Raw genomic sequence first — 14,700 nt, forward strand, 5'->3', positions numbered from 1 at the left:
ACCTTTACCTCCCTGCTCCTACCGGCCTCTCAACTCCCCAACCCCCAGAATCCCTGCACACTAGATTGTTCTCACTTAACTCCCTAACAAGACTACAGGATTCCTTTGCGTGGGTGCCCAGCATGGAGACTGTCACTGAACTGGCGATTGCCCCACTCCAGCACCTACGCAGACCCCTCTGCTGCTCCAGACAGCCAGATCAGCAGAGGGTTAAACAACTGCTCTGGCCTTAAATTGGCCTTGGCACTGGAGAAGCAGGTGGCCCAATGGTTAACCAGACTCTTTCTGGGCCTGTTCTCAGTTCTGCTCAGGAACTCAATCCAGCCAGGTCTTCCCAGAGCTGAAACCTGGGCCCCTCTCACCCCTTCAGGAGCCCCCCCCCCCCACCAGGGCCCTCCGATGCCAAGTAGCTGGAACTGCCAGGGAGGGGAAGCGGGGGAGGCAGAGGACAAAGCTGGAGGAGGCATAGGTGGACAGTAGGAAGGACCTGGCCCATGCTCTGCCAGGCTTGCCGCTCCCGTCCCTGTCTCCCTAGCCCCATCTGTGTACCCAGGAGGCTGGCCTGGGTGGTCGCTCCTGATAGGAATGGACAAGAGCAAGGGACCCTCAGACTCCAGAACGCCCTAGCTAGGGGTCCCCTTGCTGGAGAGGGACTTTTTCCACCACAGGTAGGGGTGGGTAAATCTTTAACTAGTTAGCCCTGGGCAGGCCCAAGCCTTTCCGGATGGCTGGATGCCTGAGAAGGGGAAAGGGGGTGGGGGGTGTAAGGCGTGTATAGCCAGTCCCAGTGTGGTGGAAAAGGGAGGGTAGCGGGAGAGAAAGGAACGAGACTCGGGCGGAGCTAACTCCGGGTACGAAGCTGGCCATGGAGGAACGCGGCACTCCGGACGGGTAAGGAGAGATTCTGGGAGGTAAGAGGAGCCGCTGGGCTCAGGGATGGTAACTCACGTTGCGGCCACAGGGACCCCGCGCGGAGCCTGGAGCAGGGGCCAGAGGGGCCAGAAACGCCCATCCAGGTGGTACTCAGGTAGGTATAGGTTGGTTGGGCGGGAGCGAGGAGCGAGGGCGATCGAGGACGGGGCCGATGGCGTCATCGGGATGGACCTCTGCCTTCCCACCGGACCCCAGAGTGCGTCCCATGAGCGCGGCGGAGCTGCGTCGAGGGGAACAGAGCGCGCTGCACTGCTCGGGGACCCGGACTCTGCAAGTGAGGAATCCCTCCCACCCACTGACCCCCAACCCCCCCCCCCCCCCCCCCCCCCGTCAGAAACCTACCTGGAGACCCCTCGGTCCTTTCCGGGGCAGCTCGGTCCCAGGCCCCAGCCTCTGCCCCCCGCCCCGCCCGCCCTGCCCGCCCTGGCTCCGCCCCCAGAGTGCCCCGCCCCCTCCCCAGGTGAGCCCCCCCGGCGGCGGCCCCGACGTGGCGTTCCGCTTCGGCGCCGTGCTGGACGGGGCGCGCACGCAGGAGGACGTGTTCCGGGCGTGCGGCGTGCGGCGTCTGGGCGAGCTGGCGCTGCGCGGGTGAGTGAGGCCCCGGCACGGCCCGCCGCCCCCCCACCCCCAGCCCTGCGGGCCGCCGCCGGGGTCCAGCCGCGCCTCTGCCGCCCGCAGCTTCTCCTGCACTGTCTTCACCTTCGGCCAGACCGGCTCCGGGAAGACCTACACCCTGACCGGGCCTCCTCCGCAGGTGGGCCGAGCGCAGATGGAGCCCCCGAGGGTCGGGGATGGGGGTCTCGCAGGCAGTGTGGACTTCCAGGGGGAAGGGCCTTCGTGCGGCCCAGCCCCCTTTATTTGCAGACAAGGAAACCGAGGACCGGAGAGGTAGAAGGCGCTTGCCCGATGCGGAGCTACTTTTGTCCTCCTTACTTAGTAGCTCTCAGTTTTCTTCATCTGTAGACGGAGGCGAATCGTTCTGATTCGATATTCTACGGGAACTTGGTTCCTGGCGCAGAGTAGGGCCGTCCTCCACAAAGGGTAGTTATGACTGGTTTTGTGTGGGTGTGCCGGGATGATCGTGACCCACCCCCTGGCTCAGCTGTTTCTGCTCCCAGGGCGAGGGGGTGCCCGTACCCCCCAACCTAGCCGGCATCATGCAGAGGACCTTCGCTTGGCTGTTAGACCGGGTGCGGCACCTGGGAGCCCCTGTCACCCTCCGCGCCTCCTATTTGGAGATCTACAATGAGCAGGTGGGGGACTGAGATTGAATAGACAGCCCTCCAGGTAAAAGAAGTATTTCTCTCCAAGGAGCTGGGGTCAAGGGACAGAAGAGGCTGGGGGACTGTGTCGGTAAGGTCTGGGGGTTGATGGAGCACGGGCGCAGGGCCCCTTCCCTCACTGGCCACCCTCCTCTCAGGTTCGAGACCTACTGAGCCTGGGAGCTCCCCGGCCTCTCCCTGTTCGCTGGAATAAGACCCAGGGCTTCTATGTGGAGCAGCTGCGAGTGGTGGAGTTCGGGAGTCTGGGGGCCCTGATGGAACTGATGCAAATGGGTGTGTGCTGCTTCGGGGGCGCTTTGGGGTGTGGGGGCGCCCGTTCCTCAGCTGTTCACTGATGGTGCACTCGGAGCCCCTGGCCGGAGCTGTGGGCTGAGAGGACCCTAGTGGGGGAAAAGGGTCAGCAGACCACAATTCAGACACAGCCCAGGGATGTACCCCGGCCCCACCCCAGGCCTGGAGATTCTGCTGTCCGACTGCTGTTCGAACTCTTAGAATCCTGATGATGGGGTCATGATTGGGTAGAGCGGAGTCCGGGTCATGGTCTCCTCTCCAGCCCAGAGTCTCTGCCTCTGTCAAGCCCCATTTTTGCCCCTTGAAGAGGTCTCCCCACCTCAAGGCTCTCCCCTTCCAATCTCTTCCCCTCCACACAGCAAACCACATCCCTCTGCCCCTTCGGACCTCCAGATCCTTCCAGTTTGTTGAAGGTAAAGGTCATACCTCTTAGGCTAGCCTGTGGTGCCCTTCTGTTCCAGCCTCGTTCATTTATTCATCAAATATTTATTGAGCACCTACCTTGTGGCAGGCTGCGGGGACACCGGGACTCTGGGTTCTGGCCCCAGAGTTGTACCATGCCTGGTAGCTGATCTTTCTGCCTGAGTTTCTCTCCCTCCCTCCACACAGCAACAGAAGAGATGTGAACCTGATGGACGTTCTTCCCCTCAGTTCTCTCCATCTTTCTTTCACCTGTCCGTGCTGGAGGCAGGCCTCTGTGCCTTTGCATGGGCTGGCCCCTCTCCCAGGATGCCTTCGCTGCTTTTTCTTTATTGGTGACCACCTGCTCCTCCTACCAGGTCCAGCTCCTGCTGTTTTCCTCCTCTAGGTCTTAGCCGTCGACGGAGCTCAGCTCACAGCCTGAACCAGGCCTCCAGCCGAAGCCATGCCCTGCTCACGCTCTACATCAGCCGCCAAACCGTGAGTGTCCCCACTGGGGGAAGGAGCTGGCCCAGGACCACCCGGCAAGGGTCTGCCGCCGGGTGTATAAACCAACCGGGGTGTGTGCAGGAGATAATAGTGGAAACCCTTGGCTTTGTGACTCTGATGGGGACAGCCCCTCCCAAGTCCCCATCGACCCTGATCCTCCTACCCCACAGATGCCTCCAGTGGACCCTGGGGAGCCCCCCGTTGGTGGGAAGCTGTGCTTTGTAGACCTGGCCGGCAGTGAGAAGGTGGCGGCCACGGGATCCCGTGGGGAGCTGATGCTTGAGGCAAACAGCATCAATCGCAGCCTGCTGGCCCTGGGTGAGGCCTGGGAACAGCTGGACTGATTCCTGAGTCCCTCCTCTGAGCCGGACCCAGAACCGTCCACAGTGGGGGAAGCCAGGGGAGGCGTAGTAAGGGAGGCGTCGGGGAGGCGTAGGATGGGAGAGTCAGGAGCTGTGACCCAGGAGCCACACGCCTCCTCCTGGCCTCAGCTTGCTATTGACTGGAGCCTTCCTTCTTAGCACTTTATTCATGAGTCTATAAATCCTGAGGGTCTGTAAAGGCACGTTTTAATTGGGGAGGTAGAAATACTCAGGTGCAGAGTATGAGCCCTCAGACATTCAGCCTGTCCCATGTGCAGTTGGGAAGACTGAAGCCCAGTGAGGGGAAGGGAACTGACCTTCCCACCCCCGCCCCAGGTCACGGGGCCTTGGGAGCCTTCAGGGCTGGGACGCCAGCCTTCCTCTGTGGCACGTGTGGGGAGATTTTCAGGAACTCTTCTTCATTCAGCCCACTTGTCAGATATTTCCTGAGCCCCTGCCGAGTGCCAGGCCTGTTGGTCAGGTTCTTTGGTGGCACTGGGGATCAGGGGCGGACAGGGTCATCTGTGCCCTCAGGAGCCCCAGTCTGGTAGCAGAGGCCAGTCTGACTGAGTGACAAGATCTTGGGAAGGAGAGATTTTCAAGTCACACAGGCCTGGGGGGAGATGCCAGCTCTGCGTGAAGCAGCTGGGTGGCCTTGGGCAACGGGTGTAACCTTGCTAGCCTTGTTGTCCCCGCCCAGGTCACTGCATCTCCCTGTTACTGGACCCACAGCGGAAGCAGAGCCACATCCCCTTCCGGGACAGCAAGCTCACCAAGCTGCTGGCGGACTCGCTGGGGGGACACGGGGTCACCCTCATGGTATCTGAGAAGGGCTGGCAGGGAGGGATGGCTCCTGAGGGAGAGGGTCCCAGAGAGGAAGGAACGCTCAGCGGCAGCCCTCCCCAGGTGGCCTGCGTGTCCCCTTCAGTCCAGTGCCTTCCCGAGACTCTCAGCACCCTGCGATATGCAAGCCGAGCTCAGCGGGTCACCACTCGGCCACAGGCCCCCAAGGTGAATGGAGGGAGACCGGGCAGAGGTGTGGGTCGGGGAGATGGTTGGGGATCAGGCAGTAACGGGAGCCTGAGTCGGTGTCGTGGGAAGTCTGGGATGAGTCACAGTTGGGATTAGAGTCAGAGTCCTGATGATGGGGTCGTGATTGGGTGGGGTGGGGTCAGGGGTCATGGTCAGGATTAGGGCATGTCTAGGGGTGTGGTCTGATTTGGCATATGATTCAGGGTATAGCCAGGATCCCAGTTGGTACCGTGATTAAGTCTGAGTTGACTTGGGGTCTGACGTAGTGTCTTGTTTGGGGTCAGAATCTGGGCCAAGGCCTGGACAGAACGGAGTTTAAGGTTGGATTTGGGGCAGGCTGCAGCTCAGAGCAGGCCCTCCAGGCACACGGCTAAGGCTTCCTGGTACTTTGACACCATTAGGGCAGGGTGCCTCCTCCGGGTGGATGTCGCCTTGTGCCAGGATGCAAGGCTGGCACGTGAAGCATGGGCTAGATATCAGGCTCTGCTCACCGCCCCTGGAAGCGCTTGTACAGTGCACAACTTGAACAGCCATAAACAGCAGTTCTGGGCCTCTTTCTGGGCAGTCACCTGTGGCAAAGCAGCCCCGGCGTTTGGAGAGGGAGATACTGCAGCTCCAGGAGGAGAACCGCTGCCTGCGGCCCCACCTGGGCCAAGTACACCCCAAGGGTATGAGCTCCCCAGGGGCAGGGGTGCGGTGTGGCTGGGGCTCCCATGGATCCAGCCACCGTGCCCTTCCCCCCCGACAGCCTCAGGGCTCAGTGGGGCCCGGGTGGCCTGGGCCCAGCGGAACCTCTATGGGATGCTGCAGGAGTTCATGCTGGAGAATGAGAGGCTCCGGTAGGCTCCCCCTCAGCCAGGGGGACTCTGTGCCCCACCCCTCACTTCTGTGCTGCCCTCCCCGGGTCCTTGGCTACCCTTGTGTCCCCGCTTTTCTCCTGGGGCTTGTACTCCACCGCAAAGAGAAGGGCTGACCCGTCCCCCTACTGGCATCTCTGCCTCCTGTCACCTTCCTGGGGCCTGCTCTTCCCAGGAAAGAAAAGAGCCAGCTGCAGAGTAGCCGGGACCAGGCCCGGGATGAGCAGCGGGTCCTGGCCCAGCAGGTGCACGAGCTGGAGCGGTGAGCACGGCTGCCAGCCTGGAGGCAGGCCTCGGGACACAGGGCAGGTGGGAGGAGGTGGCTCCGTGAAGCGGTCAAGAGTCTGCCCTCTGGGTCCGGACCACCTGGGTTCAGAGTCCGGCTCTGCCGCTTACCAGCTGTGAGACCTTGGGTGACTTGTTTTACTTCTCCCTGCGCAGCCTTCTTCCTCTTCTATGAAATGGGGCTGATATAGGTCCTACTTGGTAGGGTTGTCTTAAGGTTTGGATTGAACGAGTTCATACGTAAAGCACTGAGAACGGTGCCTGGCACGGCTGAGTGTTGGCTAAAAGGGGGACTCGGGGACCAGCCTCGTGGTTGGTTTTCAGACCACAGGCATAGACCCCACCGTCCTTTCCAGGCGCCTCCTCTGTGCCTGCTCCCTTCACCTGCCAAACCCCGGCCCAGCCCCACCGTGTCCCTGTGTGATGGCACCAGCTCGCCCCTGCCACGTGAGTCTCTGGCCGGCCCGGTGGGGTGAGGAGCAAGAATGTCACAAAGCCTCTGACGTGCCCTGTTGCAGGCCCTGCCGCCCCTCTGCTCCTGCCCCTGCTGTCACCTGTGCCCCTTGTGCCGAGCACCATTGGCCCACTGGGCCTGCCCACACAGGGGGCTCCAGCTGCCACAGGTAGGAAAGGCCAAGGCGGGGGAGGGAAGGCTGGGAGAGCTGGAGACTGTGATCCGGGGGAGGGAGGGGGGGTCCGTGGCCTGGGAGGCTCCAGAGCTCCAGGGTCCCCGGCTGGATCGTTTGGGTGAGGGGCTGGCTTTGGGCTCCCACCCAGGGTTCAGAAAGTCTGTTTGCTTTGCCCGCCCCCATCCTGCCTTCTTACAGGAACTCACTGTCCCGCTCGCTTATTCATTCACTCGCATGTTACTCATTTCCGTGTTCGCTTACTCACGCGTTCACTCATTCAGTACCTGTCCCCTAAGCTCCTAGCTTCATGCCAGCCTCTGTTCTGGGCACCAAAGATTCAGACATGACATGGGATTTGAACAGACATGGTTCCTGCCCGCAGGGAGTTCCTCATCCCCAGAGAGGACATTACAAGGCCTGCCCACTGCCCGCAGAGAAAGTGACCAAGACCCTGCACTTTGACGCCCACCTGACATTCTTGGTGTCCCGTGGGGCATGTGTGGCAGGGATGGTGGCGCCATGATGGCACCAGGAAGGTGGAGCACATAGAGGCAGGGTCGCCCAGTGCAGGCTCTGGTCTTTCCTGCAGGTGTTTGGCCCTAAGACCCCAGGTGGCCTGGCTCTGTCTGCCCAGCCCCCACCCTGGGCACCCCCATGCAATCCTGACTCTGCCGAGTTCCCGAGAGAGAGGTGGGCCCAGCCCTTGGGCACTGGGATGGGGGAGGAGGAGGCTCGCCTGAGGAGCCGAAGGCTCACCTCCCACTGCCCAACCCACCCCGGGCTAGGAGTCATAGCGACTGGACTAGGACCCGAGTCCTGGCGGAGATGTTGATGCGAGAGGAGGTGGTGCCCTCTGCACCGCCCCTGCCCATGGGGCCTCCAGATGCGTCACCAGTGCTGAGAGGTGAAGGAGAGAGAGAGGGCGGGGCCCCTAGCGTTTTTGGTGGTCTTGGGCCAGAACTCACCCTGTCCAGACCTCAGTCTCCCCCCTTCTGGAACAGGGTGTGTGCTGTGAGGCGATCCGTAAGATCCTTGCAGTTCCCAAACTGGAGTTCTCTTCCTACGGCCACCTGGTTGTCCACACGCGTGCAGGAGCCCGTGGTGTTGGTCGAGGGGGAGGGGGACCGCCTGAGGCTTCCTCAAAGGGTGTTAGGGCACTGAGGGGTCTGGGTGGGGCGGGCCCGGGGGAGCACAGGCCTCGGGTCTCACTGTGCTCCTTAGGCGGGGCTGCAGTTCCAAACCTGGCCCGGAGACTGGAGGCCCTCAGAGACCAGATTGGCAGCTCCCTGCGACGCGGCCGGAGCCAGCCACCCCCCAGCGAGGGTACACGGAGCCCCAGCCGAGTCCTCCCTCCTTGCTGAGGGCAGAACACACCTCAGAGACCCCTGTGTGACCCTGGTCTGGGCTCTGCGCTCCTGGGTTTCAACCTCCCCATCTGTGAAATGGGAACAACGGCTGCCGCTTCCCTCTGCGACTGAGCTGGGCAGGGGAGAAATCCTCAGGGCTGTGGGTGGGGGCTGTGGGGCAGTTTGGGGGAGCAAGGGGAGGGTGCCACCCCAGACTGTGAGAAATGTGACTGGATCTTCGAGAAACCAGGTTGCAGGTAGTGAAATAGACGAATAAAGAGAGGTGTCCGCTCCAAGACTGGTCAGTCATGTCTCCGGGTGGCCAGGCACTTCCGCGTGGGGGGTCACAGAGAAGAGGGGTTCTCAAGGGAATCTGAGGAGGAGGCAAGGACTCGTGGCAGAGGGGTGTGCCCCCTCTGATCAGGAATATTCCAGGTTCCCATCCCCTTCATATACAAGTTTTAATTGAGCTGCTACTACATGCTGCTGGGCAGATGTGGGGAAATCGGATGGTGAGTGTCTCCACGAAGGAGGCCTGAGGGACACTGGTTCAGGCTCACTCGGCTGTGTATGTGCCGGTGCTGGAGGGATCCTGAGGTCTGAGTTCTGATGCCACAGACTTGCTGAGACCTTGGGCAGACCCTGAACCCTCCTTGGATCGCTTTCTGGTGTTCAGCCAGTTAGATGGGGCGTGAAGCTCCTTGTCTGTTGAGTTCAAGTGCAGGTTAGGAAGTGAAGGGTATCAGGATTCCTGGCATAAGTACTCAGTAGGATGCAAAGGGGCTCCAGTTAGGGGGAAATCCATTTTATAGTTAGGGAAACTGAGACCCACAGGGCTCATTCCTTCCTTTGTTTGTTCATTCATTCATTCATTCATTCAGCACCACTGGCCTCAAGGCAAATCAAGGTGGTGAACAGGACTGACAAGGGATAAGCCGGCGTTGCCCAGGAAGCTCACAGGGGCCAGATGAAAGGCAGGACGTGTGACTGGGCATTAAGGGTGTTCAACAGTGGAGAGTTAGTGGAAGGCCAGCATTCACGGAGGCAGAGTCCAGGACGGGGGGTAATAACCAGATGCCACAGACCCACCGGGCTCCGCAGGGGGGGCCGTGGCTAAGTTCACGCATAGCACCACACACGTTCAAATCTCGCCTCCTCACTTAACCACGAGTAATCCTGGGCAAATGACTTCATTGCCCTGAGCCCGAGTTGTCTTATCAGCAGAATGAACACGATAATAGGACCTCCTCTCTGGACGGTCCTGGGGATTAAGTCCCCTGAGAGATGGCAAGAGTAACAGCACAAGGCTTTGCCTGTTGCAGAGCACTTAGCCGAAAGCAACTTTCAGTCACTATGGTCATTTGATGAGATGGACACCCTGGGTTTGGAAAAAAATTCGTTCAACGAATACCTACCAAGAACCCACTTTGGGCCAGCCTTGAACAAAGCATGAGAATCCTTACCTTCATAGAACACAGGAAACAAGAAAGTGGGCAAAAATGCGTGGGAACTCGGTGATCAGTACCATGGAGCACAATATAGCCGGGAGGGCCCTCTACCAGACTGGGTGCCGTTCTAAAAAGGGGGATCAGGAAGGGGCTCATGCAGGGAACATTCATGCAGAGACCTGAAGGGGGGCAGGAAGGTGAACCTGGTTAATGCCATGAAGTCACTTTTCTCTACTCTAGGTAATTTTGGTGCCACCTCGGCCCCGGGTGGCTCGGCAGGTTTGAGCCCGGGGTTCCTCCCCTCCCCAGAGCCCTTATCTCACTCACTGTATCATCGGGGCCTGCTTGCTGGGAGGCCTTCAGCCCCAGGCGGGGAAGGCCCCTGGCACTGAGCATGAGAACCTTCCTCAGCTGCCTTGGGAGGGTGGACAGGGACCACCCAGGGGGACCCTGGCTGTTGCTGGTTCATTCATGTTTGGATGATTCCTCCTCCTGCTGGAGCCAGCCGCGGTTTTCCAGTCTCCTAGTCCAGCAACCCCCGCACTTCACTTTCCCAGAAATAGGCTCAAGGGGACCAGTGTCCAGCACCCCATCGAATAGGCCACGTATCCATCTCTCGGTCAATATCCTCACTCTAGAACTACCACTTGTCCAGAATCCCGAAACCCGGGAGGAATTTCAGAGGACCCCAGTGATGTATCCAGACACTTCACGTCCAGGGGTCCTTACTGAGAGCTTGAGGACTCCAGAGGGCACCTCTGGAACCCTGAAAGCTATAGGCCTTCCTCAGGATGCTAGAATTTGGGGGCGGTTCTCTGGCTCCATGAAATAGGGTAGTCATTGTCCAGAAGCTTAGAAGGTCTCTGGTACATCAGAATTGAGAGAAGCTCTTGGAAACCCTGAAGCACTGTAGGAATTTTCCAGAATCCCAAATCCTTAAATGACCCCTTGGAAATTTTAAAACTTTGTGTAGAAATTGGGAGGGATTCTCTGGACTCATCGGCTTGGGGTGGAGATGTTCAGCAGAACTGGCAAACCTAGAGACCAGTCTAGATGTCTGGAGCCCTGGTTGAATTCTCCAGGTCCTTGGGGACCCCACCTGTCAGCCAGTGTGGGAACAGGAGCATGGCTGGAGGCATCACTGGAGGACAGGCTTTAGGAAGAACATGCCTGTGGGTCCTTGTGTTTCAAAGGCCGTGAGATCTCCTCTGGGCGATCCACCCCAAGATAGACCCCGAAAGGTGCAGAAGGCCTGAGAGAGTGTGAACGGCTTCTCACTCCTGTGTCTGTCTGCTTTGGCCACACCAGCCTCCCATCACCTCCCAGATGCGTCCTGCCTTGTCTCAGGGTCTTTCTTCCCTTTGTCTAATGACACATTTTCCCCATGCGGTTTTGTAACAGCAGGTTGATTTCGGCCCCTGTGAGGAGGGATATTTTGTGTTCCTGTAGGTGACTTTTTCCATCGTCCTCTCCTTGTTGAGCTTCGAAAGATTCCTCTTCTTTTGTTTTAATGGTGGGGCAGGGCTGTGCAGGTGGGGGCGGTCTGGCTATGAGACGAAGAGTGGCAGCCACTGGGAGTTGTAGACAGGCCACGAGCTGGCTCAGGACCAGGACGGGAGTCAGGAGACGGGGTTTGCAAGCCTGCTGTGCAGCAGACCTACTGTGTGAGCCACACGAGCCCCGCCCTGGCCATCGCTGGCATCTGCACTGGCGGGCCGGCAAGGAGGCCCTTTGCAGGTTGGCCAGCAGGTGTTGTCCCCGGGAGCCTTCATTCAGCCCGGGGCTCTGATCACACGGTCTCTCACTGGTCACCTTTACTAGGTCCTGCTTCAAGGCCGGGCCTGCTTTACCGGTGGCCAGGGTGGAGGTCCGGGCGGTCTCCAGGCTGCTGAGCATTGGGCAAACCCAGCCCCTCTCTCCACTCCAGTCTGCCCAACTCGCAGCTGTGAGAGCCTGGGCAAGGTGGGTGACCTCTCTGGACCTCAGTCTCCTCCTCTGTAAAGTGGGGATAAGATTGATTTATCCAGTGAGAAGTTAATGAGTGCTCATAGAGGAAATGATAGGAGGACTAAACGAATCCATATAAACTGGGACAGAGCTCGGCACATGGTCAGTGCTATGTAAATGCTAACGATTATTACCGTTATTATTAATAGTGGGTGCTCTCGGCACAAACATGCAACGTTCCTGTACTTGCAGGAGAGGAATTGTGTCAATATCTGCTCTCTGGTTATTTCAGACTCGTGAACTTGTTGATATTCGTTCTCCTGCCACCTTCTTACAAGGTGACCGATTCTTCTCACGTGGATTCTTGTAGGGAGAGGGTGGCCATTCAGGACCGTTGCCCAGTGCCAGAGCCGGGGAGGAGTCCTTGTTGCCCCTTCCCGGGGGGAATTGAGAGAGATTCATTCGTCTTCATTGAGCAAGGGCCAGATGGACTTTCCAGAGTTCAGCTTGCCTCGAGGTTTCGGAAGAGAGCTATTTTAGTCCATCTGAGGACATTGGGTGACATCAGCTCAGTCAGCCGGGAGTCAGGGCAGGTCCCTGGAGGTCCTGCTTTAATGGACAGATAAGACCAGCCTCCAAAGAGCAGGAAAATGCCTGTATCCTCTTCCTGGACACGGGCAGGTCTTTGGAAGTTCACTCCTTTGGGAAAACCCTTTCTTCAGTGGGCAGTGGGCCACAAAGTGTCCCCTGGACCTCAAGGACACTCAGCTCCAAAGTGTCTCACTTTGTGAGCCACTTCTCCAGGCTAAGCCCACCTCCTCCACAAACAGGAAGCTAGGCTGACAACATCCGAGGGCTCCCTTCCCTCCGCTCTCTTCATGGAGCGAGAACACCACGTGTCCCCTATTATTTAATCTCCCACACCCCGTGAGCTCTGATCAACCCCATTTAACGGAGGGAAAAACTCAGGTCCAGAAAGGTGAAGTCACTTAGGACCGAGCAGGGAGGAAGGGGGCGCAGCCGTGACCGGAACCCAGGTCTGTCTGGGAGCACAGTTCACCTGCTTGACCACCACTCTGCTAAACGAAGCTTGGGAGTCCTCCCGGCCATGCTACACAGACTAATTCAAAATTGGGGACACAAGGAAAAGCCACCACAGAGCAAAGGCTCTTTGCTTTTTGGACGGTGTCTCCCAGTCACTCATTGACCATTATTTAAGGACTTGGAGTAGTGATTCCAATTTTCCAGGCTCCTCAGCTGCCTTCTACTTGGGTGGTCCTTCCTGGGGTCTGACGTACATTCTCCTTCACAGTTTTAAGTGAGTCCCTCGGCATATGTTCACTGAGCACCTGCTTAGTGGCCAGCATACTGTTAGGCCCCAGGGAGGAGGAGACGGGTCAGGTCTTGGTGTGGCAGGCACGGAGCATGCTCTTGGCTGGAGAAGGGAGAAGCAGGCTCGCGTGGGCCTGACTCCTGCAGTGAGGAGTCCAGTGAAGGGAGATGACCCCACCCCTCTGCTCCAAGGGTCTGAAAGAGCATGGCCCAAGGTCCTATTTATCAGGGGACAGGGTCTGGGAGGCCCTGAGAGTGATGTAGGTGTCAGGGAGACAGATCTGCCTTTGAATCGCTACTCGTTGGCTGGGTGACCTTTGACACCTGTTTACTTGAGCTCTTAGCCTCAGTTTCCCTATCTGTAAAACAGCAACCATTGTCGTAAAATGATGGAACCTGAATAGGATTCGTTAAGATGTGCGCGTGAGGCGCTCAGCATGGGGCCTGCTACCTCCGTAGGAATGTAATCAGCCTTTATGGTCCAGAGCAGTGGTACCCAGGCTGGTTCACTGGGAGAATCTTTCAGGAACCGGTTTCTAAAAGGGCCCCACCTAAGCATCCAGCTCTATTAGCTAGGCTGGGATGGGCAAGGTAGAAGCTGAACCCTTTACACTCCCCAGGGGGGGTTAAGCGGCCTTGGGGCAAGGCAGGCGGGTTCTGGAGCTAGTTCTGCAACGTCTGTGGGCCTTTGCTCTAGGCCTCTGGCTCCTGGTCTCTATGGAGCACACCAGGGTGGTCTTTCCGGAAGTTCTCTGCTGCCCTCTAGTGGACACGGGGCACTCGTGCCTTCCAGCAGTGTAATTCCTGCCACGTAATTCACTTACGCTGTGCTAAGTGCCTGTGATGACACGGGTCCCTCCAGTGCGTACACTTGGGGAGTAGGAAGGACTTTCACAAATGTCCCTCACTGAGCTCTTATTTCAGCTGTGTCAAGCGAGGTATCATCTCCATTTGCAGGTCTAGATGAGGAAGGTGGGGCCGAGGAAGGAAAGGACTGCCCCACGGTCACCCAAGCAAGTCACAAGGGCTGGGACTCGTCTGTAGGTGGCCCAGCTCTTTGGTGGGGAGGAAATAACAAAGTCTAGAAATAGGTGAGCAGTGAGAACATCCTTTCTCCCGATAGCAGGTTCTGGGGTCCCGGGTGCTGCCCACCTCCAACTTCACCATGAATGGACAGGTTACACTCTGAGTCCAAGGGAACTGGATAGAGTCAGGTATCTGGGAAAAGGTCTGGGGCTGGATACCTCCTTGTGGGGAAGGAAGGTCACCCTGCCATCTCCTTCCCCTGTTAGCAGAAGGCCCAAACCTTGACCACGCCCTCTGGTCTGAGTCCCAGCCGGTGTCTCTGATGTCCCTGTTGGTCCAGTCACCAGGTCCTTCCTTCTTCCTGGAAAAGCTTGTAGGGAGTTGCTTTCTGGGCCTCCCCCGATTCCAAATCTGACCGGCCATTCCCTCCTGAAAACTTGCCGGCACTCCCCACACGCTCCAGACTGACAAGCAGACCCCTCGGCCAGGCGTCACAGTCCTGCCTGCTGGGCCTCGGTCCCCTCCCCGGCCTCGCTCTCCCCACTTGTCTCTCCCCCCAAGCTCCAGCCCCGTGGTTTTGATGGTTGTGGGTTGGCTGGCTGTGTTTTGCTTTCCAAACGCATCTCTGTTTCTCTCCATTGGCCTCCTCTCTGGCTGTCGTCGTCCCTCTTTCCGGAACACCCTCTTCCCTCCTTGGGCCCCTGCGCGCTTTTGTCTGGCGAACCCCTCTCTGGGTTAGACTCCCCTCCCCTGGCCGCTGCTCCCCGATCCCTGCAGGGACCATCTGTCTCCCCGTCCTTTCCTCCCTCCCCCCGCCCCCATGGGGAGTGAGCACAGGGAGGTCTGTCATATGCTGCATCATACCCCCAGCGCCAGGCACAGAGTGCGGACCTGGTGAATGAAGGAGTAAATGAGTAAGTGATGGGAGGAAAGCCTGAGCACTAGAGTCAGGCCCATGTGGCCCCCAGCTCAGCCGTAAGCTGGGTGACCTTGAACAAGTCCCACTCCTTCCCTGAGCCC

The 14,700-nt window shown here is 58.8% G+C and overlaps 1 protein-coding gene across 23 annotated transcripts; it reads left to right on the forward strand.

The window, feature by feature from the left end:
* The first annotated feature begins 304 nt into the window (after positions 1 to 304).
* Positions 305 to 12,405, forward strand: KIF12 (kinesin family member 12). Of its 23 annotated transcripts, none has more exons than XM_053204750.1 (19): positions 319 to 668; positions 962 to 1,027; positions 1,129 to 1,207; positions 1,394 to 1,521; positions 2,052 to 2,186; positions 2,354 to 2,489; positions 2,867 to 2,920; positions 3,316 to 3,407; positions 3,587 to 3,734; positions 4,479 to 4,597; positions 4,685 to 4,789; positions 5,376 to 5,478; positions 5,559 to 5,649; positions 5,843 to 5,929; positions 6,309 to 6,399; positions 6,471 to 6,575; positions 7,171 to 7,271; positions 7,367 to 7,485; positions 7,803 to 12,401. In XM_053204750.1, exons 1-19 carry the CDS (start codon positions 495 to 497, stop codon positions 7,940 to 7,942), a joined length of 2,073 nt encoding a protein of 690 aa, XP_053060725.1. In that variant the 5' UTR covers positions 319 to 494; the 3' UTR covers positions 7,943 to 12,401. The 23 variants fall into 23 exon arrangements, 19 of the variants coding, with proteins under 19 accessions (XP_053060724.1, XP_053060715.1, XP_053060727.1 ...); XM_053204753.1 differs by lacking the exons at positions 319 to 668; positions 2,867 to 2,920 and adding exons at positions 737 to 891; positions 1,612 to 1,687 and having other exon boundaries at positions 3,316 to 3,408; positions 3,579 to 3,734; positions 7,803 to 12,398; XM_027034902.2 differs by lacking the exons at positions 319 to 668; positions 7,803 to 12,401 and adding exons at positions 737 to 891; positions 1,612 to 1,687 and having other exon boundaries at positions 7,367 to 7,773.
* The last annotated feature ends 2,295 nt before the right edge of the window (positions 12,406 to 14,700 follow it).

Source organism: Acinonyx jubatus, chromosome D4 (assembly GCF_027475565.1).
Source record: "Acinonyx jubatus isolate Ajub_Pintada_27869175 chromosome D4, VMU_Ajub_asm_v1.0, whole genome shotgun sequence".
In the NCBI taxonomy this organism is placed as follows: Eukaryota; Metazoa; Chordata; class Mammalia; order Carnivora; family Felidae; genus Acinonyx; species Acinonyx jubatus.